Consider the following 25746-nt stretch of genomic DNA (forward strand, 5'->3'; position numbering starts at 1 on the left):
ATATGAAGTAGTAGTAGAAGAAAAGATAAATGATATCACAGGCTTTAGCTTCTTCCGTAAAGAATCTGACATGCACGCGCATCAGGTAAACATTGTATTGGTGTAAAAGTATTAAGCATGATTAAATCAAAACATGCACAATTTTATTCTTTCTTTTCCTTTTCTTTTTTTGTTTTGGAGAGGGGGGCGGGGGGTGTTTAGTGAACCTCGTCCTACACTAACATCGTAATACATTTTGGCTACCAACAATCTAGTAACTAGCCACGCTCTTAGATTATAATGGAACTAAAACTTCCACTCCCTAGCTACATTTTCAGATTTTATGCTGCCTTTATGAACCTTTTTTTTCTCTACAGGATCAATTTTATGCTTGGACCCAGGCTCCTTGTATTTTCTTGTGTCTGGAGGAATATCAGTAACGTCATGTGATTTAACTTTACAGTGTGCATGTCTATTTTGTACGGTACCATTCTTCGGTGCAGAAAGTCTTCCATCTCTATTCCGGTTTCTATTCCCGATCAATATGTCATTATCTGAATACAAAATAGAGACAGAATTTAGAGGTCAACTTTGAGAAATCACATATAAACTGAGTTAGCTGCACACAGCTCTCTCATATCTCAAAACAAAGAAACTAGAATCAACACCATAAATGATGCTTTCGAAAATCACAAATATCCAACTCTCTCTGTTTAAAGCATTTCTTTCTCCGCAATTTGGGAAGAAAACAAAGATTTGCCTTTTCTTCTCCATCAGGCAGAAGGGAAAGTTATTTTAAAATATTTTAGGTTTCTTATGAGTGGTGAGAACCATGGGTAGATATCTTAAGAGCCTCCACTTAAACCTTTTGCACACCATAGGTTTTGAAGCAAACCCTATTATTCATGTGAATGATAATTGATTGGCTGTGTGATTCCTGGAATTGTGATCATAATGATATTTCATGTGTTAATTTGCATTTAGATTTAATGGTTTAAATATATTTTTGGTCCCTATATGTAACAATAATTTTCAATTCAGTCCCTACACATATGGTTGAAAATATTAGAATTATCTATAATTAATGTTGTAATTTTCTGTGCTTATCTTATTAGAATTTGAATTTATTCTTATTAGGATTTGGGTTTATTCTTTAATCCCATTAGTCTCTCTATATATTATAAACTAATGTACATGTTCAATACACAATTTTCTCAACTCTAAGTTGGTACCAGAACTCAAGTTCTGGCAAACCTAGCTTCCCCAAATCCTAATTCTGTTGCGCCCACTGCCCAACAACCATCATCTTCCTTGCCACGCATCCTACCGGTGTCATCTTGCTTGTCGCGCATCCTACTGGCAAACGATCCTTCCACACATCCTATATATGTTGCTCAGGGGGGTTCTGATCTAGTATACAAGCTTCGCAAATCTTTATACGGCTTGAAGCAATCACCCTGAGCCTGGTTTAGTTGTTCCAATTCAGCAATTCAAGCTTTTGGGCTATCTTGTAGTGAAGTTGATCGCTCTATCTTCTATCGGCGTCGCTCCTTTGATCCGTGTCTCTACTTCCTAGTCTATGTTGATGACATTATCATCACCAGCAGCAATTGAGTTGGAATGCAAGCCTATTAATACACCCATGGGTTCTAATGCCAAGCTTCTACTTAGACAACGGACGGGGGAGCCTCTTACTAATCCTAGTCGTTACCGAAGACTGGTCGCAAAGTTAAATTATCTTAATGTAACAAGACCAGATATCCCTTTCGTAGCTAGTGTGGCCAGTCAATTCCTCAATTCTCCTTGTGATGCCCATTGGGACAAAGTTGCCTGAATTCTTCGATACATCAAAGGAGCACCAGGAAACAGTTTGTTATATAAAGATAAAGGGCACGTTGACATTTGTAGCTACTCAGATGCTGATTGGGCAAGTTCTCATTCAGATAGATGATCTACTTCGGGCTATTGTGTCCTATTCGGGGGAAATCTAATTTCTTAGAAAAATAAGAAGCAAGTTATAGTAGCCAGGTGCAGAGGTTGAGTATCAAGCAACGGGAGCTGCAATCAGTAAGCTTATTTGGTTAAAGCAATTGATCAAAGGACTTAGCCTCTACGAACAATGTCCTATGAAACTAATTTGTGATAATTAGGCATCATTACACATATCCTCTAACTCGGTCTCTCATGAGAGGATCAAGCATATCAAAATTGATTGTCACTTCATCCGAGAAAAGATTCAGTCTGAAGAGATCGAAATAGCATTTGTCAATTCCATTGATCAACTTGTAGATATTTTCACCAAGGCTCTTAGATGTCCCCGAGAAGACTATATCTGTAGCAGGCTTTGAGCATATGATATATACACACCAGGTTAAAGGGGAGTTAATGTTGTAATTATCTATAGTTATCTTATCACGATTTGAATTTATCCTTACTAGAATTTGGGCTTATCCTTTAAACCCATTAGTCTCTCTATATATTGTAACCTATTGTACATGTTCAATACACAATTTTCTCAACTCTAAGTCATACAATCATTTTCAAATTAAAATCCCTACCATTTGTTGCCTTATAACACCATGAAATTGGTTTCGAGTTCTTGGGAAGTATAGGAACCAAACTGAAAATGACTGTCACATTTAAGGACAAAAATATAGTAATTTTAGTCCCGAAGCATGACACTAATTGTTAATTTAGCCCCTACGCTTTACTTTAATATATCTCCAACAGACAGTGTAATAACACAGTATCACACAACGAGGATCAAAATGAAAATAACTATATGTATAAGGACTAAATTTAAAACATTTTTTTATATAAGGACAAAGTTGAAAATAAATGTCACAAGTAGGGAGCAAAAATATATTTTAACCTTTTATCATGCTATTCAGGTTTCAGAATAGGAAAATGACGTAGACTCTTAGTCAAGAAAACATGACTCGTTGCATAACAGAATAATCCAAAACTAATATCATGGTCCGTTAACTTAAATATCTAGCAAAATATACTTTCACCCTTGTTATTTGGAGGTTTCACTCTTGCACTTGTGGAATTTTCTGCAACATTAATAACTACCATGGTTAAATAGATTGGTTTGTAAATAAAATAAGCGCAAATAAAAACTCCCCTTTGAATCTCACTTGTATGTCTTAGTGACTAAAATGCTTTGATTTCACCAAATATCTTCAACATATAGAGCGACAAACATAATCTGATAAGGACCCAACCTCAACCAATAGAACACAGCACTCAAATGGAAAACATAGATGAAAACAGGGATATGTATTACTGGGATTTAGCTTCAACACTACAAGGAAATTGATCAATTCTACAGTACAACTGATCTGAAACACTGCTACAGGGAAATTAAGGAATGTAGTAATGGAAGAAAAAATGCAATCGATGACAGAAAAATAAGAGGATAGTGTAGAGAAATTAGTGAGGCTCTACTCTCTCCCAAGCCCAAAGTTCCAGCCAAGATTCTTCCTCCCCTTTCTCCCTCCTATTTAACCCCTCTTACCTCACCTCCCTTACCACCCATTATGTTAAAGTTAGTTAGGGCCCATTATGTTCGATAGTAATTTTGTTTAAAGCCCTGTAGTTCACACACACTCTCAAGCTCCCATCTTTCTTTTTCACTAAGATGATGGGGCTGGAGTAAGGGCTAATATTGTGTCTAATCACTCCACTTTGTAGCATCTCAGAAATCAAATTTTCAATTTCAGATTTCTGATAGTGTGGGTACTTGTAGGGTCGCAAATTAGACACTTGGCTTCGTGGCTTTAGGTTGATAGCATGGTCGTGAGTCCTCTTCCGTGGTAAGCCCTCGGGTTCTTGAAACATGTCCTCAAATTCCCAAATTAACAGCACCAACCCTTCCCAGACAACTCCTCCTTCTTTGTTGGCACCCTCCTCAGAACTCAGAAAAAACCCTAGCCCCTGATCTTGTAAGGCTTTAACAGCAGACTTCTGAGAGGACACTGATCTGGATCAGGCAGGGTCGCCCTTAATTACCACTTCCTTTCCTACTTCCCAAACCTCATTGTCATTTTCTTAAAATTCGCTTTAATCTCTCCTAATTGCACCAGCCACTCCAAACCCAGAATCACATCAGCATCTCCAGACTCAAATGAGTAAATATTTCTTGACTCTATTTCCTTACAGCATGATTTCGACTCCTTTACACACTCATCGACAACTAACCTTATGGCCATTGGCCACCACCTCTACTTTGGTATTCAGGTGTCTCTGTGACCATCAACCCCAATTTGCTCTACGATCCCCTTTCTTACAAGACTATTGGATGCTCCACATTCCACCATCACCATGACCCTCTGACTACCAATCTCCCCCTAAACTTTCAGAGTTTGGCTAGAAGAGAGCCCAAGCATACTTTGCATGGAGGGCTCCAAAGTCATTTACTCCCAGATTTCCTACAGGTCTTGAGCAATTAAAGAGGCTCTACTGTCTCCCAAACCCAAAGTTCCAGCCAAGATTCTTCCTCCCTTTCTCCCTCCTATCTAACCACCCTTACCTCACCTCCCATGTCACCCAGTCTGTTAGAGTTAGTTAGAACCGAATGGCAGAGTCATCAACTGGGACCCACTTCCTCCTCGTTTTATCCCTTTTATATACTTTCAAAGGCTGAACCTTATCACAATCTTTTTATATAAATGTGCATTTGGATCTGTTCTAAGAATTGAAGACAAGAATACAAGCCACAAGCATCTATATTGGTGTATATTAAATTTCTCATAACAGAATGGACTTCAGAAGGTGGTATGCCACAAAAACTTCATCACAGTTGCTGAGAATTAGGGATTAGAGGGAAAATGGAAGCAGAGACTAAGAGGGGACACAGTGGTCTTGTTAGATTACATAAAATGGTTACATTACATGACTGATAGCCCTCCATTTATACAGGACTTCTACTACACAACGACACTAATACCCTTTACATTGGGCACACTACTAAAGCAATTTCTTAATAACATAATATTACTTTATATTCCTTAACAGACGTAAATGTCACTATCACAAACTCGGAAGTCTAGTTTTCCCTGAAATATTCTCATAAGTACTCCGAGGTTTCTTTTCATGCAACTGATAAACAATCTCGAACTATCAATCATATGAAGTGCTTCGATTATGTGTTTTGATTAACTTCAAAATCATTCAGGTGTTTATCTCAAGTAGAGTTTTGTATTGCAACCTTCTGAAACAAGTTTTAGTGAATTACAGTAGTTGCAGGAGCCCAAAATACGGAAGACTATCATCCATGCATCAATGGACCCAAGCAACAAACTCACAACAAGTGAATCTAACATGACATATCGACCAAAAACCTTAAGGGCCTGTTTGGAGCACCTGACAAAGAAGATAGGATAGGATAACTTATCATATCCTACTTGTATCTCTTGTTTGGTGGGTCAATAGGATATGATTAGCTTATCCTATTGTCTCATTTTATCTTATCCAATACATGATTTCTTATCCTATGGGAAGAGCTGGGTTAGGATTCAACAGGATAAGATACCAATATTGGATACCCAATATATCTTCACGCTACCTAATATATTTGTATTTATTGCATTATATTTTGTTTTCTTTTACCTTTATCCTTCTACATAATCTTATCAGATTGCTAATCAGGTGCTCATCAAACACAGGACATGATATAGGCTTATCAGCCCTATATCATCTCCTACCCTTATCAGCCCTGTATCATATCCTACCCTTATCCTATCCTGTCTACCAAACGAGCCCTAAAGGTGTTAGGTTAATGGTCCTTTCACTTGTATGTTTCATACTTAGCTCGTGACTTTATCACTCACACTTGAATTCCCAATATAAAGCATAATTGTTATTATGATTTCTATAACCAACTGCGGATGAAATCCAGACATTCAAAATTGCAAAAAGCAACTGGTAAATAAATAAATATAATTAAACAGAAAATGGATAAAAAAGAGAGAGAAAGAGAGAGAGATACCAGGACTAGAAATGACAGCACGAGGACGGGGAATGGAACTGGCTTTAATATTAACTTTATTGTCATCAGTATTATCCTCCTTCTCAGGTTCTGAAGAAGAATCGCATGTCAAACTGCTGTCTCCAAAATCTTCAGTTACAGATACTCGGGGAACAACATAACACTTTGGTACTTTGACAATGGATGGCACGGACACAACTTTCTGGTTCACCACTGTAAATTCAGACAAACCGTGATTCTATATCAATACATTGAATGGCATAGATAATAATAACTCACAACAAAAATTAAAAAAAAAAAATGAAATAGTAAATAAGAATTACCCGGAGAAGGAGAAGCATGCACGGATGGAGAGATGAAAGCTTTCAAACCCAGGTCCCGTAAATCATCATCGTCTTCTTGATTCGGTTCCTGTCTTACCTTCACCCTTGGATACACTGAAATTTCACCAAAAGGGTGTAACTAGGTGGCAACAAGAATACTAATTTTAAAAAATAAAATAAAAAATTAAAGCACCCACTTGTTTATTTGAAGCTTTGGATAAAAGCTGTGCGAAACGAAGCTTGGATGGTTTTGAGAACAAAAGCGTGAAGAGAAGAATAAAAGAAAGCGTGAATTTTTGGTTTGATGCAGTTGTTAATTATGACTTGTGAGAAGAAAATGAATAGGTTTGATACTTTGATTGATATATTGAGGGAGGGGAGTGGGTTTGTGTCAAGGAATCCCGCGTTGCACTTGTGGAATAGTGGGGTCCACTGAGCACAGCACTGATATTGATTTCACATCATATACGCCGCCGTCCACCCAAAGTGAAATCAAATCAATCTTCCTTACACGTTTTTTTCAACTTTTCTTTTCGCCTTTCTCTCCTTTTTCCCCCTCTTTCCTTTCCTTTTCATATCTCCGCCAAATACCTTTTTATGGACTTGTTGAAAAAAAAAAAATTACGGATTTTTATAACACTTTTTTAAGAAGTCAGAACTCAGAACTATTTTATTTTGAATTTAATATATCTTATTTTATAAGAAATAAATTTTATATCTTATGCACAAAAGTATCTTGAGCTTACCTGAGTTCATGTGAGGAAAAAACATATGGTTTCAACATATTTTTATAGGGTAATGTTTACATAAGGAAATTTTTTACATAGACATAAAAATGATTCCATCAATTTTTTATTTTTCTTTTATCTTAAAAATGATGGACCCCATAATTAATTGGCTCTATGACATGATGTAAGAATTTTTCCTATAACGTGATATTTGTTTTTCACATTTTTATATTGTATAAGAGATAAATTTATTTCCTATAATATATAAAACAATAAACCCTTTTAATTTTTAAGTAAAAAACAAGGGAAAATATTCCTCATTTTAACGAATGATCATTTTAGTTAAAATTAATATTTTTACTTAAAATTTAAAGAAAATAAAAAAATCACTCACTTTCTCTCCCTATAAACAACATTTCCGAAATCAGATCTTTTTTAATTTCTGTTCCCAGAAACAAAAATAGATAGGAAACTCGTTTGGTAAAACCGGTTTATTTTTTTGTTCCCGGATGAACCAAATTAATTTTTGTGTTGGGGAATAGAAAAAAGAATCAAAAAATTTCTGTTTTTTTTTCTCTTGGGCACAAAATGAGAAACACTAGTCTCTTTCAATCACTCTCCACCTCCACTATCATTACCACCATTGCAATCATTCCGACACGACCACCACCACCATCGTCGTCACCACCGCCACTGCCACCATGATGCCACTCCCACCATCACCACCGCCTCCATCCATATCTACCACCATGCCACCATTACCATCACTGCCATTATCATCATCGTCACCACCACCATCATTATTGCAGCCACTGCCGCCACCACCATCGCTACCATTACCACCACCCTACCATAACCACCACCGTCACCAACCACCCCAACCATCATCATAGTCACTGTTGTCACCACCAACATCATGCCATCACTGCCACCGCCACCACCAACCACCACCGCCACCACCAACCACCACCATCGCCACCAACCACCACCATCAATGTCGCATCCATCACCGTGCCATCATCACCGCTACCATCACCACCACCACCACAACCACCGCCATCACCGCCACTAACATGCCACCACCACCATTGTTGTCACCACCATCGTCGCAGCCACTGTCGTTACCACCACCGCCACTGCCACCACCACTATGCCACCATTACCACTACCACTATTGTCGCCACCAACCACCACCACCATCGCTGCCACACTATGCCACCATTACCACCACTGTTGCCGCAGCCACTGCTGTCACCACCACCACCATGCCACTACAATTATCGCCTCCATCACCGTCGCCGCCACCATCACCATCCTCGTAGCCTTTGTCGTCACCACGATCACCATTACCACCACCACCGCAGCTACTGCCGTCACCACCTCCGCCGCCGCCACCATCACCATAGAAAAAGGAAATGATGATCCGGAATTTTTTTATGTTTAATAGGAGTTATTTTGTATTGTATTATTTGTTGTGTTATTAAACGCAATTCTCATTCATGGAATAAAAATAGAACATGTTATCAAACATATTTTTTTCTCAAAAACTGTTCCAAGGCACATAAATAGAAAAGATTTTTTTTTTTTCAGAAACAGTGCCAAGAAACAGAATGATTTTCATGCACACCCTAATTGCTATTTTATATCTCTTTCTCTAACTTAAAAGATACAATTCTATATTATTTAAAAGTTCAAACATCAAACCCAAAAAACAATATTTTGATTTTTTCTAAAAGTTAACAACGATGGTTTCAAAAAAAATATTTTTAATTTGGCATCAATACCGAATTACTAGTTGCTCCCTTCAATAAAAATTCATTAGGATTAGTCTACTGGCGAGGGATGTGGATAGTAAGGATGTAAATGGATCAGCCGGCCTAACAAGGGTCTACAACTTGGTCTACTTCAGATCAGACTCAGCCTATTATATATAGTTAAATAGAACAGACTTAGCCCTCAAAAAAAGCCTGTTTAAAAATTAGGTTATAAGATTTCTTTTATATGTTCGGATTAAAGCCTATTTGCCTACCTATATTATATATTTATTTTAAATAAAATTATTATTTTAATTATTTATTTTTTAGTACAAATAAAGGTCGAGCGCCCAAAAGAAAATAGGTTATAAGATAGGTTAATTTTAATGATTTTAAATAATAAAGTAATATTATTTAAATTATTTTTTTAATTGTTGAATGCTTAATAGACTTAAACAGGTTAATGACCATTGACCAAGTGTTTTTTTTTAAATATAGGTCAGGCCATATTTATAATTTGACCTTAAATAATAAAGATATAAAAATATGATAAAAAATAAAATAGAAATTAAATAAATAATAAAATTAATATAAAATAATAGTAAAAAATATATATGTAAATTTTTTTTAATGAAAATAAAAAAAATTTAATATAAGGCTTATATCATTCTCTAACACACCCCCTCTCACAAGAAAACTTTGGGCTTGAAGCATGAATATTGCGTAGGCCCGATTCTTTTTTAGTTTTACAATGTGCTTATTTAATTCCACTTGAAAGTGGGAGGCGATGAGGACGAACTCGTAATCTTATAGGTCAGGCCAGATTTATAATTTTGACTTACACAAGGCTGTTGATCAGGTCAGATCTAAAATATTTTACCCAAGTCTTAATCTATTTAAATCAAAATTTAGTCTAACTCAATCCATTTATACTCCTAGTGGGTAATTATGTAATAAATTATATATTTAATTTCTTAATGTACCAAAATAATAATAATAAAGTAGTATAAGACCCAACAATGACAATTTAATTGATACAAGAGAGTTGTGTGGTGGTAATTGATAAAAGACCTAACTTATAACATTTTGAAGAGGAATATAAAATCTTTATTCTTTGACCAATGTACCTGTCTCCAAGAGACATGCATTCAAACAAACTAATAAACTTCCGTTTTTTAAGAAAAGCCAATTGTTCCAAAACCAATTTGAAAGGATCAAGTGGGTTCTCCGTTTTCATTTGCACTCCAGCTCTAATTAAGAAAATATTCCAAACCAAAGAATATATTATCTACGCAAAAGGAAATTGAACAAAACGAAATCGCAAATGAACTCAAGTAATTTTCAAATTTATTTTGGGACCACAACATAAATTAGATGGATTAGATAAAAAAAAAAAATTTAATTTTTAATTAAGATATTATATTTTTCATATTGTAAGAAATAAAATTATTTTTTATATATAGATATAAAAATATATAAAACTTATATGAAATTAAGAGAAAAGAGATATATATATATATATATATATATATATATATATATATATATTTTATATATATATTTTACATACTTCTATATATGTTTAAGAAATAATTTTGTCAAACTCTCAAGACAAAAATAAAAAAAATTAGGCTTATGTTTTTATGCTTCGAACATGCTGAAAATTCTGGAAAAACTGTGACTCTGCACAGGTGTACAACAACATGGACGTTCACGTTCGCACAATGGCGAATCGTTACTTATCCCAACTCACCCACACAACCCTCGCACGTGCCGTCCATGCTCACATCCTCACCTCCGGCTTCAGACCAACCACTCTCATCCTCAACCGCCTCATCGACATTTACAGTAAATCTTCCAACATCCGTTACGCCCGCCAACTGTTCGACAAAATTCCCAAACCAGACATTGTCGCAAGAACCACTCTCCTTGCAGCATACTCTTCTACTGGCAATATAAACCTGGCTAAGCAACTCTTTAACGACACCCCTTTGACCATTCGTGACACTGTCAGTTACAACGCCATGATCACTGCTTTTTCCCACAGTCTCGATGGCCACGCCGCTGTCCAACTCTTCATAGAGATGAAAAGGGACGGTTTTGTTCCCGACACGTTTAGCTTATCAAGTGTGCTTGGTGCTTTGTCATTGATAGCTGATCAGGAGAGGCATTGCCAGCAGCTGCATTGTGAGGTGATCAAGTGGGGTGCAATCTATGTGCCTTCTGTTTTGAACGCTTTGATGAGTTGTTATGTTTGTTGCGCCTCTTCGCCGTTGGTGCAATCTTGCATTTTGATGGCTGCTGCTAGGAAGTTGTTTGATGAGATGCCAATGAGCATGAGGGATGAACCTTCCTGGACTACCATCATTGCTGGGTATGTGAGGAATGATGATCTTGCCGCGGCTCGCGAGCTTCTTGATGGGATGACTGATCACATTGCTGTTGCTTGGAATGCCATGATTTCTGGTTATGTGCACCATGGCTTTTATGAAGCAGCGTTTGACTTGTTCAGGAGAATGCATTCCATGGGAATTCATCAGGATGAGTACACTTACACCAGTGTAATTAGTGCTTCTTCGAATGCTGGGTTGTTCAATATTGGAAGACAGGTGCATGCTTATGTTCTCAGAACAGAGGTGCAACCGTCCCAACATTTTGTGTTATCTGTTAATAATGCTTTGATTACGTTTTACACTAAATGTGGTAAACTGGTCGAGGCAAGGCGAGTTTTTAATAAGATGCAAGTAAAAGATCTTGTTTCGTGGAATGCCATTTTGTCCGGGTATGTTAATGCAAGGCGCATTGAGGAAGCTAACTCCATTTTCAGGGAGATGCCAAGGAGGAACATACTGACATGGACTGTGATGATATCTGGCTTAGCACAAAATGGTTTTGGTGAAGAAGGTTTGAAGCTGTTCAACCAGATGAAGTTAGAGGGACTGGAACCGTGTGATTATGCATATGCCGGAGCAATCACGTCTTGTGCTGTTCTTGGATCATTAGACAATGGACAACAGCTCCATTCTCAGCTTGTCCGATTAGGTCATGATTCAAGCCTCTCAGCTGGCAATGCACTGATTACGATGTATGCAAGGTGTGGTCTTGTTGAATCTGCCAATACTGTGTTTCTTACAATGCCTTATGTCGATTCAGTATCCTGGAATGCCATGATTGCAGCTCTTGCACAACATGGACGTGGGGTCCAAGCCATTCAACTTTATGAACAGATGCTGAAGGAAGATATATTGCCTGATAGGATAACTTTTCTCACAATTCTTTCTGCTTGTAGCCATGCAGGCTTGGTGAAAGAGGGGCAGAATTATTTTGATACAATGTGTTCTCGTTATGGTATTACCCCAGGAGAGGATCATTATGCTCGTTTGATTGATTTGTTATGTCGTGCTGGTATGTTCTCAGAAGCAAAGAATGTAACTGAATCGATGCCTTTTGAGCCCAGTGCACCAATCTGGGAGGCTCTTCTTGCTGGTTGTCGAATTCATGGGAACATTGAATTAGGTATTCAAGCTGCTGAACGACTCTTTGAGCTTATGCCACAGCATGATGGAACCTACATAATCCTTTCAAATATGTACGCCACTTTAGGTCAGTGGGATGAAGTGGCAAGGGTGAGGAAATTAATGAGGGAAAGAGGGGTTAAGAAGGAACCTGGTTGTAGTTGGATTGAAGTTGAAAACATGGTCCATGTGTTTTTGGTTGATGATGCTGTGCACCCTGAGGTGCAAGCAGTGTACAGATATCTGGAGCAACTGGTACATGAAATGAGGAAATTGGGGTATGTTCCCGATACGAAGTTTGTATTGCATGATATGGAATCTGAACATAAAGAACATGCCTTGTCCACTCATAGCGAAAAGCTTGCTGTTGTTTATGGAATTATGAAACTTCCTTTAGGAGCTACAATTCGGGTTTTCAAAAATTTGAGGATATGCGGGGACTGCCATAATGCATTCAAGTTTATTTCCAGAGTAGTGGAGCGAGAGATAGTTGTGAGAGATAGGAAGAGGTTTCACCATTTTAGAAATGGTGAATGTTCTTGCGGCAACTACTGGTAGGAAGAGGTTCTGTTATTTGATTATCATCAAGGGTTAATGTCAAAAGTGGTCAAATGAATTTACAATATGTGAAGTGGATCCTGGAGCCTCTGCCATCGGGAGTTCAAAATTAAGACTGATAATGACCCCAAAATGATCTCCTAAAGGTTGATCAATGGTAATAGAAATACTTTTTTTAACACATTACTCTTCTTTTTTCTATGCCATTTTAATTTTTCTTTTGCTAAATTGATACTTCATCTTTGGTTACAAATTCAATGGTGCATCTTGCTCTCCTGTCACTACTATTTGCAGGACATGCCAAGGCCTTTGTAAAGGAATTTCATGATCTTCAGTTTGTTTTTAGCTGTCTACAGGATGGAAATTGGCTTCTGCTAATGCACTTCTCTTGCACATGATTGCTAGAGTGGATTAGTGCTATGTCAAGTCATTAACCTTGGGAATAGAGGCCAGTCGCAATAGTCAGAGAAATCAGTTGCTTGTTCATGATGTGGCTCTGTCGCATATGCCACGTCTTCTATGCTGCCATTGTTACTTCAGTTTCCCTTTATTTTTCTGTTTCAGTCTTTGCTTCACCTGTATGTTAGCATCAGGCACATCATTTCAATTTGGTTTAATCTGTTTCCTAGGTGCCGCGTTGCATGCCATCTCGATGGCCATGGCTCTGGCAAGATAGAAGGGTCAAAGGATGGTGTTCAATTTAAAGGCCCAGGCAGCAGAACAGAAACAACAAAAGCTATTTTGAGCTAAAAAGGAACAAAACTCTGTACCCAATTATTGACTCATCAATGTGTAAGAAAGCCCAAAGCACAACACTCTCACCCTGCAAGTGTCAGAGGAGCTTTAGTGGCTCTCTATAAGCATGGCTTCTGCGAATGAAAACTGAAATCAATGATCCTAGAAATAGAATACATCTTACCAACATATGATATGGCCTCTTCAGTATGTAGTTTACTGAACTATCTGAATCTGAGGGTTCACAAACAAGAATATAAGCATTCTTATGATATTTGTGGAGATGGAGGACTACAGATACTATATTGTCTTTTATCTTTGTTGTTGCTTGTTGGGGGCTCGTAAATAAAAAACGTCTGTGAACCTTTGCAACCAAGAGCAATGGCTTTAATGTGAATTAATAAAAGTATGCAAGCCCATTAGTTAGGATTAGGAATTAGTTATATATATAGATGTTTATGCTGATCGTTATCTTGTAATTGGGGAATTGGGATGGGGAATTAGGAGAGGAAATAGGGAAGCTCTCAAGGTTAGGTTATTGTCTTAGAGTGGAGTTTTTCCTCTTATTCTTTTTACTATAATTGTCCCTTAATCTGTATCTGGTTTCTTCTTTATATCAAATTGAGGTTCCATCAGTCTCCTTCAGTTTGATGGAAAGAGTTACTCAGTTCAAAAGTTTTTTTCTTTGGAGCCTCGACTACCTGATACAAATCTCTAATATTTATCCTATCATATATGAAAGTGAACGTCATACACTCCATGACTAGTCAAATTGGGGACTGGACTTCAAATATTTTTTGGAAAACAAAATGGACTTCAAATATGCCGGCATTATTAACAAGGGTCTCTTTTTTATCTTTTTTATCACCGATTATAATTATGTATTATAGAAAATATATAGTTTTAATATAAATTTTTTCTTCTTCTCTCTTCACATCAGTTAACAATTTTTGAAGAGAAAAAAAAAAATTAATATTATAAAGAAATTGTATTCGCACCTAATGTTATCTAGAATGGCTGCCAAAACATCACTGTTTGATTCTTAAACAATTAAAGACATCTATGTTGCTCTCTAATTAGGGTTTTCATTCTCTCTCCACTTCTAACAATTTAAAACATCTTAAGTTTCACAATCCAAACATAACCTGGTAGCACACTACCCTAAACATGCCCTCAACACTTTTGCATCTTTTTTTTCCCTTGGTAGGAGTCAAAATTCAAAGTTCGAATAAAAAGAGGGACACTTGCACTCTCAATTATTAGTGATCTATATTAAAAGTTTCAGCTCTCCAGGCTCTTTGTATGAGTATTTAAACCGATTTCATTATCTTTTCAAATATACGACAGATTTTACTCTATTCCATATGCTACTCCATATGCTACTGATTACCATTCACAAATTTGGAAACTTTTAATATGGTCATGTCCCTTCATGGTCCTCCCATTGATACACTGACACATGGATTTTTTAATTTTTTTTTCTCTTTTCTCCCTCTTCTCTCCTCGATTTTTCTCTCACTCTTTCTTCTTCACCCCACCCAATCCCTTGTGAGCCGGGACCGCCAAATTTAATCTCGAGAACGAAAGCTCCTTCCAGTGCCTGGCTCATAGTAATATTGAACAAATAAGATTTAAAACAAATAAAATAAAATCGTACTCATCAATGTTGCTGCTGCCTTCATCGGTGTCTGGATTGTGGAACTTAGATGTTTAAAATTGTTAGTAGTGGAGAGAGAGAATGAAAACCTCAATCAGAGAGCAGAGAGAAACTTACATGTTTTTAATTGTTTAAGCATGAAACGGTCGTTGGGCTTACTCCTTCAATGCTAAGCACAAACCCATTGAGGAGTTTCTTAAAAATCCTAACCCTCGATCTCACCTCCTCTATATATTCATTAGTTGTGGGTGGAGGCTAGGTTAAATGAATGAGAGAGAAAAATTTGAGAGATAATTATTTGATTGTTTAAGCAAATTTATGCGTTGCATTTGAGAGATCTCTAGAGAGAGTTTGAGTGAAACATCTCTAAGGTTAAGTTAACCACCACATTGGTGTATTCTGATTATTTTGTAACCATTATTTTCATAGTGGATCTTTGATCTGGACTAGGTCCCGTGGGTTTTTACTTCTTCATTGGAGAAGGTTTTTCCACGTTAAAACTGTTTGTGTTCTCTCTCTCTCCCGTGTTTTACGTTTTGATTTTTCCGCTGCGCTGCCCGACCTGGTGAAATTCAGGCTGAGGTATTGCTGAGATCTGAGATCGAGGATCTCATTGACAAACTTCCACAAAGGCCCTTTAGCCGATCTGAGGGGACCAAGTTCCCAACAGTGGTATCAGAGCCCGAGTTCGACGGGTTCTGAGGGAGACGAGATGGAAACCAGTGGCATAATCAATGATGGAGACATGTTCAAGTTGACCGCAGATAATTTCACCTATTGGAGACCGATGATGGAAGATCATCTCTACTGCAAAGATTTACATGAGCCCATAATCCTTGATGAGAGACTGACAGGCAAAACTGATAAGGAGTGGGAGATCCTGAGTCGGAAGGCGGTAGCCACGATCAGGAAATATATTGATAAAAGCCTATTTGAGCACGTGTCCGAGTTCACGAACGCGTATGAGTTGTGGATGAAGCTGGAGTCCATGATTCAGAAGAAGACTCCCAGGAATAAAGTATACCTGATTCTTCGACTTGTGAAGCTTGAATACAAGGTCGACATGAGCATGATTGAACACCTCAACACCTATAAAGGTATTGTGAATCAGCTGTCAAAAGCTGAGATGAACATTGACGATGAGATGCAGGCTTTGCTGCTGTTGAGCTCGCTGCCAGAAAGCTGGGATACTCTGGTGGTGACTTTGAGTAATTCAGCTCTAGAAGGAAAGTTGAAGATGGATGTCGTGACAGACAGCCTCCTGAGCGAAGAAGTCAGGAGAAGAGAACGAGGTGTTTCAAGCACGTCTGAGGCTAACATTACTGAAAACAAAGGGAAATCTGACTCCCGGGGTAGAAGCAAAAGCCGGGGTCGAGATCGTGACAGAAGAGGAAAGTCCAGAGATCGGTCAAAGCTGAAATATGAGTTGAAGTGCTTTTACTGTGGAAAGACAGGTCATAAAAAGCCAGACTGCTGGACTCTGGAAAATGACGAGAAGAACGGCTCTGTGAAGCCGGATCAGATTATTCCCGAGAAGAGGGAAGACAAGAGCACCACTGCGGTGGCTGCCAACCCGGATGCCGAGATATTCCTCCTTGGTGAGGATAATTATTTGAATGTTGCATATGATGACTGCACCTGGATTGTTGACTCCGGTACCTCCTTCCACGTTACTCCACACAAAGGTTTTTTCTCCTCTTACCGAGGTGGTGATTTTGGAGTCGTGAAGATGGGAAATCAAGTGACCAGCAAGATTGTTGGTGTCGGTGATGTAACTCTGACCACGGATGTCGGATGCCGACTTGTGTTGAAAGATGTAAGGCATGTTCCTGACATGCGTTTGAACCTAATCTCGGTAGGAAAACTTGATGATGACGGGTTAGTGAACTACTTCGATAGTGTTAGATGGAAGCTGGCCAAGGGAAACTTGGTCGTGGCCCGAGGTAAGAAGGAAGGCTCCTTGTACGTGATGCAAGGAAAGATCAATGGCGGAGAATCCAATTCTATCCGAGATGAACCTAGCTTGGAGCTATGGCACAAGTGCCTCGGCCACATGAGCGAGAAATGGCTCCAGATCATGAACAAGAAAGGATTATTGACCGGGTTGAAAGGCCAAGCGTTGGAAAGTTGCATGCATTGCCTAGCTGGAAAGCAGCACCAGGTTTCTTTTGTGAGACCGGATCAACCTAGACGACGCAGGTATATTCTTGACCTCGTCCATACTGATGTTTGCTCCATGTCGGAAAGATCCCTCGGAGGAGCTCAGTACTTTGTTTCATTTATTGATGACCACTCCCGCAAAGTGTTGGTATATTTGTTGAAGTATAAAGACCACATACTCCAATCCTTTTAAAGAATTTCATGCAATGGTTGAAAGGGAGACTGACAAGAAGTTGAAGGTGGTCCGATCTAATAATGGGGGTGAGTATTGCGGCCTTTTTTATGCATATTGCAGAGCGGCCGAGATCCGACTTGAGAAGACGCCCCCCAAGACTCCACAGTTGAATGGACTCGCTGAGAGGATGAATAGAACTATTGAAGAGAAGGTCCAAAGTATGTTGTCCAATGCCGGATTGTCGAAATCATTCTGGGGAGAAACCGTCAAAACAGCTGTTGACTTTATCAACCTCTCACCATCACAGCCACTTGAAGGAGAAATTCCAGAAGAAGTCTGGACAGGTCGGAAAGCGGACTATAATCAATTGAAGGTGTTTTGATGCCGAGCTTTCGTGCATATCCCTAAAGATGAAAGGGCTAAACTTGATGCAAAGGCCAAAGAATGCATTTATCTTGGTTCGCCGAGATGTGAGTTCGGGTTCCGACTTTGGGATCCAATCAATAAGAAGATCGTGAGAAGACAAGATGTGATCTTTCATGAGCATGAGAACATTCATGACATCTCGAAGCCCAAAGTCCGAGTTACTGTCAGATGAGAAGAACCCATCCCTCTTGTCCGAGCTGAAGCAGGGGGAGAAAATGAAGAAAATGATGATCAGCAACAAGCTGAAGATGACCAAGACACTAAGGTCCGAGTTAATGATGAGATTCAGGATAAGAATGATGAACCAGGTCCTCAAGCTGAAGAACAGCCGAGATATCCAACTCGAGAAAGAAGACCCTCTACAAAATATCCATTTGTGTTGTTGCTGAAGACGGTGAGCCTCAGAGTTATGATGAGGCTGTAACGAGCTCAGAGAAAGAAGAATGGGAAAAGGCAATGCAAGACGAGATGAAGTCTCTGCACGAGAATCAGACTTATGAGCTGACCGAGTTGTCAGAAGGAAGACGAACTCTGAAAAACAAATGGGTCTACAAGATTAAGAATGAAGAGAACGGGCAGAAGCCGAGATACTAAGCCCGGATTGTAGTGAAAGGCTGCAATCAGAAGAAATGAGTAGATTTTGAGGAGATTTTTTCTCCTGTGGTGAAAATGACCTCGGTTCGAACCGTGTTAGCCATGGCGGCTTCGATGGACCTCGAGGTAGAACAAATGGACCTGAAGACAACATTTCTTCACGATGATTTAGAAGAAGAAATATACATGGAGCAACCTGAAGGATTCCAAGCTCCAGACCAAGAAGACTTGGTATGTCGGTTGAAGAAGAGTCTCTATGGCTTGAAGCAAGCACCTCGGCAGTAGTACAAGAAGTTTGAATCATTCATGACTGATCATAAGTTTGAGAAGACAGAAGCCGACCACTGCGTATTTGTGAAGAGGTATGAGGCCGAAGATTTTTTGATCTTGTTGTTATATGTTGACGACATGCTTATTGTAGGGAAAGACAAATCGAGGATAGCCTCCCTGAAAAAGGCGTTGAGCTCGTCCTTCGCAATGAAGGACCTCGGCCCTGCAAAGCAGATTCTCGGAATCAAGATCATCCGATATAGACAGAAGAAGCTACTGTGGCTGAGTCAAGAGAAATATATTGAGAAGATTCTGAAGAGATTCAACATGGACAAAGCCAAAACAGTGAGCACCCCCCTTGTCGGACACATAAAGCTGAACCAGAAGCAATGTCCGAGATCTGATGAAGACAAAGATGAGATGATGAAGGTCCCTTACCAATCCGCTGTCGGAAGCTTGATGTATGCAATGGTTTTCACTAGACCCGACTTGGCGTATGCTGTTGGAATGGTAAGCCAGTATTTGTCAAACCCCGGCAAAGAGCACTGGGAAGCAGTGAAGTGGATCTTCAAGTACCTCGGAGGTACGACCGACTTATGTCTCAGATTTGGAGAAGGCAAAGTCGAGTTGCAAGGCTACTCGGATTCTGATTTAGGGGAGACGCCGACTCGAGGAAGTCGACTACAGGATATTTGATGAGATTTGCCGGAGGAGCTGTCTCTTGGCAATCAAGACTTCAGAAATGTGTTGCACTATCGACAACTGAGGCTGAGTACATTGCCGCTACTGAGGCAAGCAAAGAGATGCTGTGGATGAAGAAGTTCCTCATGGAACTCGGCTATGATCAAGACAAGTACGAGCTGGGTTGTGACAATCAAAGCGCAATCCATCTTGCGAAGAATTCGACCTATAACTCCTGCACTAAGCATATTGATGTGAGGTATCACTGGATTCGGGATGTGGTGGAAGGTGGAGAGCTCAGACTCGTCAAAGTGCACACTGACCAAAATTGGTCCGACATGATGACAAAGCCGGTTCCAGCAAGAAAATTTGAAGATTGTTGTGAAGGAGCCGAGTTGATGCTGAAGCCGACGCATTGAAGTCGGAGGGGGAGATTTGTTGGGCTTCCTCCTTCAATGCTAAGCCCAAGCCCATTGATGGGTTTCCTAAAAACCCTAACCCTAGATCACACATTCTCTATATATTCATTAGTTGTGGGTGGAGGCTAGTGAATGAGAGAGAAAAATTTGAGAGATAATTATTTTATTGTTTGAGCAAAGCTTTATGCTTTGCATTTGAGAGATCTCTAGAGAGAGTTTGAGTGAAACATCTTAGGGTAGTTTGATTATCACCATTGTTGGAGAGGTTGAGTTAACCACCACATTGGTGTATTCTGATTATTTTGTAACCATTATTTTCATAGTCGATCTTTGATCTGGACTAGGTCCCGTGGGTTTTTACTTCTTCATTGGAGAACGTTTTTCCACGTTAAAACTGCTTGTGTTCTCTCTTTCTCCCGTGTTTTACGTTTTGATTTTTCTGCTGCGCTGCCCAACCTGGTGAAATTCAGGCCGATGTATTGCTGAGATCTGAGATCGAGGATCTCATTGACAAACTTCCGCAAAGGTTCCTGAGCCGATGAATTCCCAACAACGGTGACCTTTTAGCAGCAATGTAGATAATATTAGATGCAGTTATTGTAGAAATATTATTTCAATATTATAATTATGTATTCTTCCGAGTATATAGTTATAATTGGTGGTAGAAGAAAAAGATTGTTGCAGCAATACAAGAAGTAGATTTTCCTATTAATAATGGTGATTTTTTTTCCATGTTGAACGAATTTCTTCTCAATAACTCTATTTTCTCCGCATCCAAATGAACATGTAAAAAGAATAATAAACAATCCACACATTCTTCATTTGGGAGATTAATCATGAAGTAACTGACGTAAATCACAATTTTCATCAATGAAATAATTTTATTGAAGAATTTGAGAAATTGCGGGTTTTTATTTTCTTTTTTCTTTTACTTTTATAGGTAGGTTATGGAAGCAAAATAATCACTTGATAATAATAGTAAACAAAAATCATGTAACCTTTAAAATGAGAGTAAATATTCTTTTTGGTCCTCAGCAAATTTCACGATACCCACTTTAGTTTCGAGCAAATAAAAAGGTCCCTAAGAAATTCAAAATAAACTAATTTAGTTGAAATCGTTGTCCCTTACAAATTCAAAAAAGACCCATATTAGCCTCTTAAAAGGATTAAAATGGGTCCATTTTAAATTTTTTAAGGACCACGAATAACTTTTTTATTTGTTAGAGACTAAAGTTGGCATCGTAAAAATTTGCTTGAGTACCGAAAAAGATATTTACTTTTAAAGCTATGAAGAAAAATGATAGTTGCATACAAAATGCAGTCATTTTCTTTTATTTATATACTCGTTATATGATTTCTTTGAGTTAGTAAAAGGAATCTAGGTGTGTTTGGTAGAAGATTTTGTGAAGGATAGATAGGCAAATAGAAGTGGTATTTTTGAATGTCCATGTTTTAAAAAAATTTGCTAGGGAACTCATTTGCCTAGTATTTGCTTTTTGTGTGTAAAAAACACCGTTGAATAATATTACCTACAAGGTGGTATTTGGTGATAGATGGGGAAATCCAAAAAGGATTGCAAGTAAGAAGACCAAAATGACCCTGATGTTTGAGAAAACTACAATAAACTAAAACTATATTTTCCTATTTTACTTTGGTCAAGGGTTGTTGTGGTAATTTAACCATATTTTCTCATTTATATTTTACCTTCAACTAAACATAGACTTATAAAATTCTACCCAATTTTTCCGGTAAAATTTTGACCAACCAAACAATTTTTTTTTAATTTTCCTACCAAACTTCATTTCTCACCATTTTCTTAGTAAAAAAAAATTTCTCTTCTACAAAACGCTCCCTAAGTAGTTATGTGAGCTTTCCAAACTAGTTCAAATTATGCACGTTTATCCAAGTATTATTTTGCATCAAAGAAATAGGATAGCCCATGTAACAGGAATATGTTTACAAATAAAGCACCTTTCGCTCAAACCAAGAGCTGGTGAAAATGTATCTTCTTTTCGTTGAATCACTAGACACTTTGCATAGAAATTAGATTTGATTATTTGATCAAAAGAGGAGGTCGAATACTGTCAGCATTCTGATAAAAGTTAAACGACTCTTCTTAAATTTACGCAATTTTTTTTTTTTTTTTTTTTTTTGTAAACAACTTACGCAACTTAACTATTATGAATACTAATTATTTAACTGTTTTTATGAGCCAGTGAAAATAGATTCAATTGGTAGCATCAAACAGTCTCGATAAAAGGATTTTTGAGTTTGATTTGGAAGAATTATGACATGCGTTAATTGTAGAATGGAACTTTTCATCCCTCTGAACTTTTATGTACCAAGATTTTATGTGTAAATCCAGAATATTCTCATTCTGTATGAACGACATTAATGTTCCCCAGACAATCAAGATTATAACATTTATGAGTTTTTCTTTTCTTTTATGCCCTTCAATTTTTTTATGAGAAAAGAAATACCAGCAAACAGGCCAAATAAACAGCATTTTCCAAGAACAACGTGTAGACAGAGAGAGAAAGTGTGCCACACATAAGTCCCAAATACTGTGCCAACTTTTTCTTGGACCCTCGGTAATCTAAATGTACAATTAATTGATATTGACTTGAAGTTACGTACCTGTCATTGTCTAACCTAAACACAAAAACCAAAACATTTCTGCATCGGAGAGTGGAGGGAAGAGAGAGGGTGTTGCAACTTTGAAAAAGTTAAAAGTAAATAAAGAAAATGTAGACTCAATGGTATGGAGAAGAGCGAAAAGAGAATCACCCACATGGCTAAAGGGGAAGGCACAAAATTTTCATCCATTCAGGATGACAAACATTCATTCCCCAGGGTATATTTTTTTCACTTGTAATGTAAAAAAATTCTCACTTTCATGAGCTAAGTACACCGTTCTTCACAATCAAAATTTTCTTATCTAGCTACAAGAATTAGTAGTCCCCACATTCAACAGTCCTAGATTCTTTCTCTATCTGCTAAGTATATATACCAGAAATTTTCCATCTCTTTCACCCCAAAAGTTATATATGTAGAAACAATCCACCGCAAGAAGAATTTTGCCTCCCCTCGTCCAACCATCTTCTCCTGTCAATAATCTGTGCAAGAAAATGATATTGCAAAATCACATAATCAAAATATAGAATAAGATTATAAACTGAGTAATAGAGAACACATCCATTCCATAGTGACATGCATAACACCTACCACCATGTTTCTTCATCAAACTCCTAGCAAATAACAAGCATATAACCAAAAAAGCCACCCCAGCTGCCCCTCCTAATATTATAGCCACTGTCTTCCCTGTATTTTGCCCTGTCATTGCATCAATTTTCCACACATCACTCAATAATAAAAATATTATTTATATTGAGCAAGGTAGCACCATTGCTTTGAACATAGAGACAATTAGGGAATGGTATAGCAAATTTGCGCTCTAAGTATGTGAAATGGAATGGACTAGGACAAAAACAAACTATCTGAAATTTGTAACATAACAAGAAAATTAGATACTTTCTTTCCTCCCAAAATTTATGTCATTCTTATCTGTATGGTTCTGACATCTGAGTGCTTGGGTATTAGTTTATTACCTGAAAAAGTTGAAGAGTACGAAGAAGAAGAAGATGATCCTGCAGATGAAGAGTGTTTCCCAGGAACCCCATTTGGGGAATTACCATAACTAATGAAGCACTTATATAAATAGACTTGACCTGAAATAGAGCTCCCACATTCAACTTCAGCTCTCTGAACAGCTTGTTTCACACACTCCCCACAATCAGAATCACTAACATCTCCCTCACACTGTCCCATCACATACAAAGACTGGTAGCTAGTAGCGTAAAAGCCATGGCCACTGACCACCCCATTTTCCATCGCTGAGAATGCAGTGTCCCTTCTCTCTTCAAACCCATGTCCTGCAGCTGCATTTGTTGCCGCACAAGTCTTGTAAAGAATTTGCATCCCTGAGATTTGTGAAAAACCAGCAACCTCGTACAGCATGTAACAACCTAGGACCTGAACCCTGGCAGCTATGGTGTGGCCACACAACTTGTCAGACAAAACTGGGAGCCCACTGACACAGTTGTAGCAATCAGAATTGCTGAGGTCCCCTCTGCATTGGAAGAGACCGGTTATGCTGTTTTGGCCACTGCCAGTGGTGGCCTTAAAGAACTTGGCTTTGGTGGATTGTGCAACCAATGAACCAAAGAGTGCTGAAAGAGCTTGAGAATACACCCCATTTGGATCTGTGTAAGTCTCCTTTGAGCAGCCCTTGTAGACCAAAGTAGTGTAATCAGAAGCAGATTCAGCAAGTTGGGATGGCCCAAGATTTGTGAACAAAACCAGGAACAAAAGAAGGAACAAGGACTTTCTAGGAAAACCCATTTAGGTGTGTGTGTGGTGTTGAGACTTGAGAGGGATCAAATCATGGCAATTTTGGGGAGGAAAAAAAAAGCCTTCAGAGGGGATGGTAGCTATCTGATTCAGAGAGGCTCTGATTAAGGAAAAGAATCAAGGGTTGTGGTTGATACTTGGGTGCCATTTTTTGTACTGCTTTTCGCTGAATCTGGATTTGGATCTCTGAGGTGGAGTGACTCTTCGTTATGGTATTTGTGTCCTTGGGATTCACTTTCCTTTGGATGTAATGCCTATGAAGTTGTGCGTCTATTGTACTCTTTCTCTCTCTATAACTGGTTAACAGTGGGAAAAGCTAGGTATTTTATTATTAAAGTATAGGGGAAAAGTTAACCAATATTCTTGTGATTTATTCGAAAATTATCTATGTTCTACTGAATTTTTTTTTATATTATACATGTCCATGTGATTTGTAAAAGGGTCATGTGTCCATGTGATTTTTTTACTTTTTACAAACTACAAAGACATATATGATAAAAAATATCACATGTGATTTTTTTACTTTTTACAAACTACAAAGACATATATGATAAAAAATATCACATGAGTATAGGTGATTCTGAAACAAACCACAATAACATTGGTGAATTTTTTTCTAAAGTATATATATATTATATGTATATATAGAAAAATAATGATCTCATTGCACAAGATAATTATCTCATGTAATAAAGACAAAGTAGTGAGGTTCATATTATTATTATTTTTTGTTTCACAAATGGTGGACCCCACTATCTTGTTTTCGTATCATGAGATAAACATGAGATTAATAGGTTGCATATATACATGGTAAATGATTTTTCCTATCCTGGAGATAAATTATTTTCGGTGAACCAAAATAACATTGTTTTTAAGTTTGACTATCTTTAAGCAATTAATTCTTGTCATAAGAGGATTGAGTCGAAACGAGAGATTACCAAAACGACTTTGTTTTTAAGTTTGATTATGTTTAAGCAATTAATTCTTGGCATAAGAGGATTTGAGTCGAAATGAGAGATTATCAAAACTTGCATGATGCAATTTGTCATCGTCTTCTTCCCAAATTTTTTTGCAAATGCACGTGTTTTTTTATTAGATTTAACGGAATCTAAGTTTAACAAATAGGTTGAATTGTTATGTTTTAAAGTGTAAGTAGTGTAGTTGCTTAAATCGGGGTGATTTTTTTTGAAAAGTATCAAAGTTTAGTGTGGTAATTTATAATTTAGCCTCTCTTTTTTTTTGTTACAGTTATTAATTGAAAAGAATGAAAACAAAAGTAATTGAATTAAGGGTTATAATTATAAGTAACAGGAAAAAATATTCCCAGTGCAGAGAGAAGGTTAAAGTTTTGGTGTTGGTTTTGGAGTGCA

At 37.8% G+C, this 25746-nt stretch overlaps 3 protein-coding genes across 3 annotated transcripts; 1 reads left to right on the forward strand and 2 right to left on the reverse strand.

The window, feature by feature from the left end:
* Positions 1-6638, reverse strand: LOC133301201 (uncharacterized). The gene is made up of 4 exons (XM_061500823.1): positions 6492-6638; positions 6295-6408; positions 5972-6184; positions 1-533 (listed from the first exon to the last, which is right to left on the reverse strand). Coding segments are annotated over exons 1-4 (576 nt in total). The 5' UTR covers positions 6493-6638; the 3' UTR covers positions 1-285.
* A 3841-nt stretch (positions 6639-10479) lies between these two features.
* On the forward strand, positions 10480-13996 carry LOC133301193 (pentatricopeptide repeat-containing protein At1g25360). The gene is made up of 2 exons (XM_061500814.1): positions 10480-13006; positions 13144-13996. The coding sequence occupies exon 1, from the start codon at positions 10480-10482 to the stop codon at positions 12847-12849; it is 2370 nt and encodes a 789-aa protein (XP_061356798.1). The 3' UTR covers positions 12850-13006; positions 13144-13996.
* An 8950-nt stretch (positions 13997-22946) lies between these two features.
* LOC133301203 (plasmodesmata-located protein 2-like) lies at positions 22947-24367 on the reverse strand. The gene is made up of 3 exons (XM_061500824.1): positions 23575-24367; positions 23192-23299; positions 22947-23082 (listed from the first exon to the last, which is right to left on the reverse strand). The coding sequence occupies exons 1-3, from the start codon at positions 24365-24367 to the stop codon at positions 23075-23077; spliced, it is 909 nt and encodes a 302-aa protein (XP_061356808.1). The 3' UTR covers positions 22947-23074.
* Positions 24368-25746: the final 1379 nt, after the last annotated feature.

The sequence above is a fragment of the Gastrolobium bilobum genome, unplaced genomic scaffold (genome assembly GCF_033153095.1).
Source record: "Gastrolobium bilobum isolate Gb01-03AN ecotype WA unplaced genomic scaffold, APGP_CSIRO_Gbil_v1 utg28129, whole genome shotgun sequence".
Taxonomy (NCBI): Eukaryota; Viridiplantae; Streptophyta; class Magnoliopsida; order Fabales; family Fabaceae; genus Gastrolobium; species Gastrolobium bilobum.

Coding starts and splice junctions, on each gene's coding strand:
- LOC133301201 (XM_061500823.1), bottom strand. Junction 6,185..6,294: donor GCATGCTTCTCCTTCTCCGG/GTAATTCTTATT, acceptor CTGAATTTACAG/TGGTGAACCAGAAAGTTGTG. Junction 534..5,971: donor TGCTGTCATTTCTAGTCCTG/GTATCTCTCTCT, acceptor TTTTGTATTCAG/ATAATGACATATTGATCGGG.
- LOC133301193 (XM_061500814.1), top strand. CDS start 10,480: ATGGACGTTCACGTTCGCACAATGGCGAATCGTTACTTATCCCAACTC.
- LOC133301203 (XM_061500824.1), bottom strand. CDS start 24,367: ATGGGTTTTCCTAGAAAGTCCTTGTTCCTTCTTTTGTTCCTGGTTTTG. Junction 23,300..23,574: donor GTACTCTTCAACTTTTTCAG/GTAATAAACTAA, acceptor ATGCAATGACAG/GGCAAAATACAGGGAAGACA.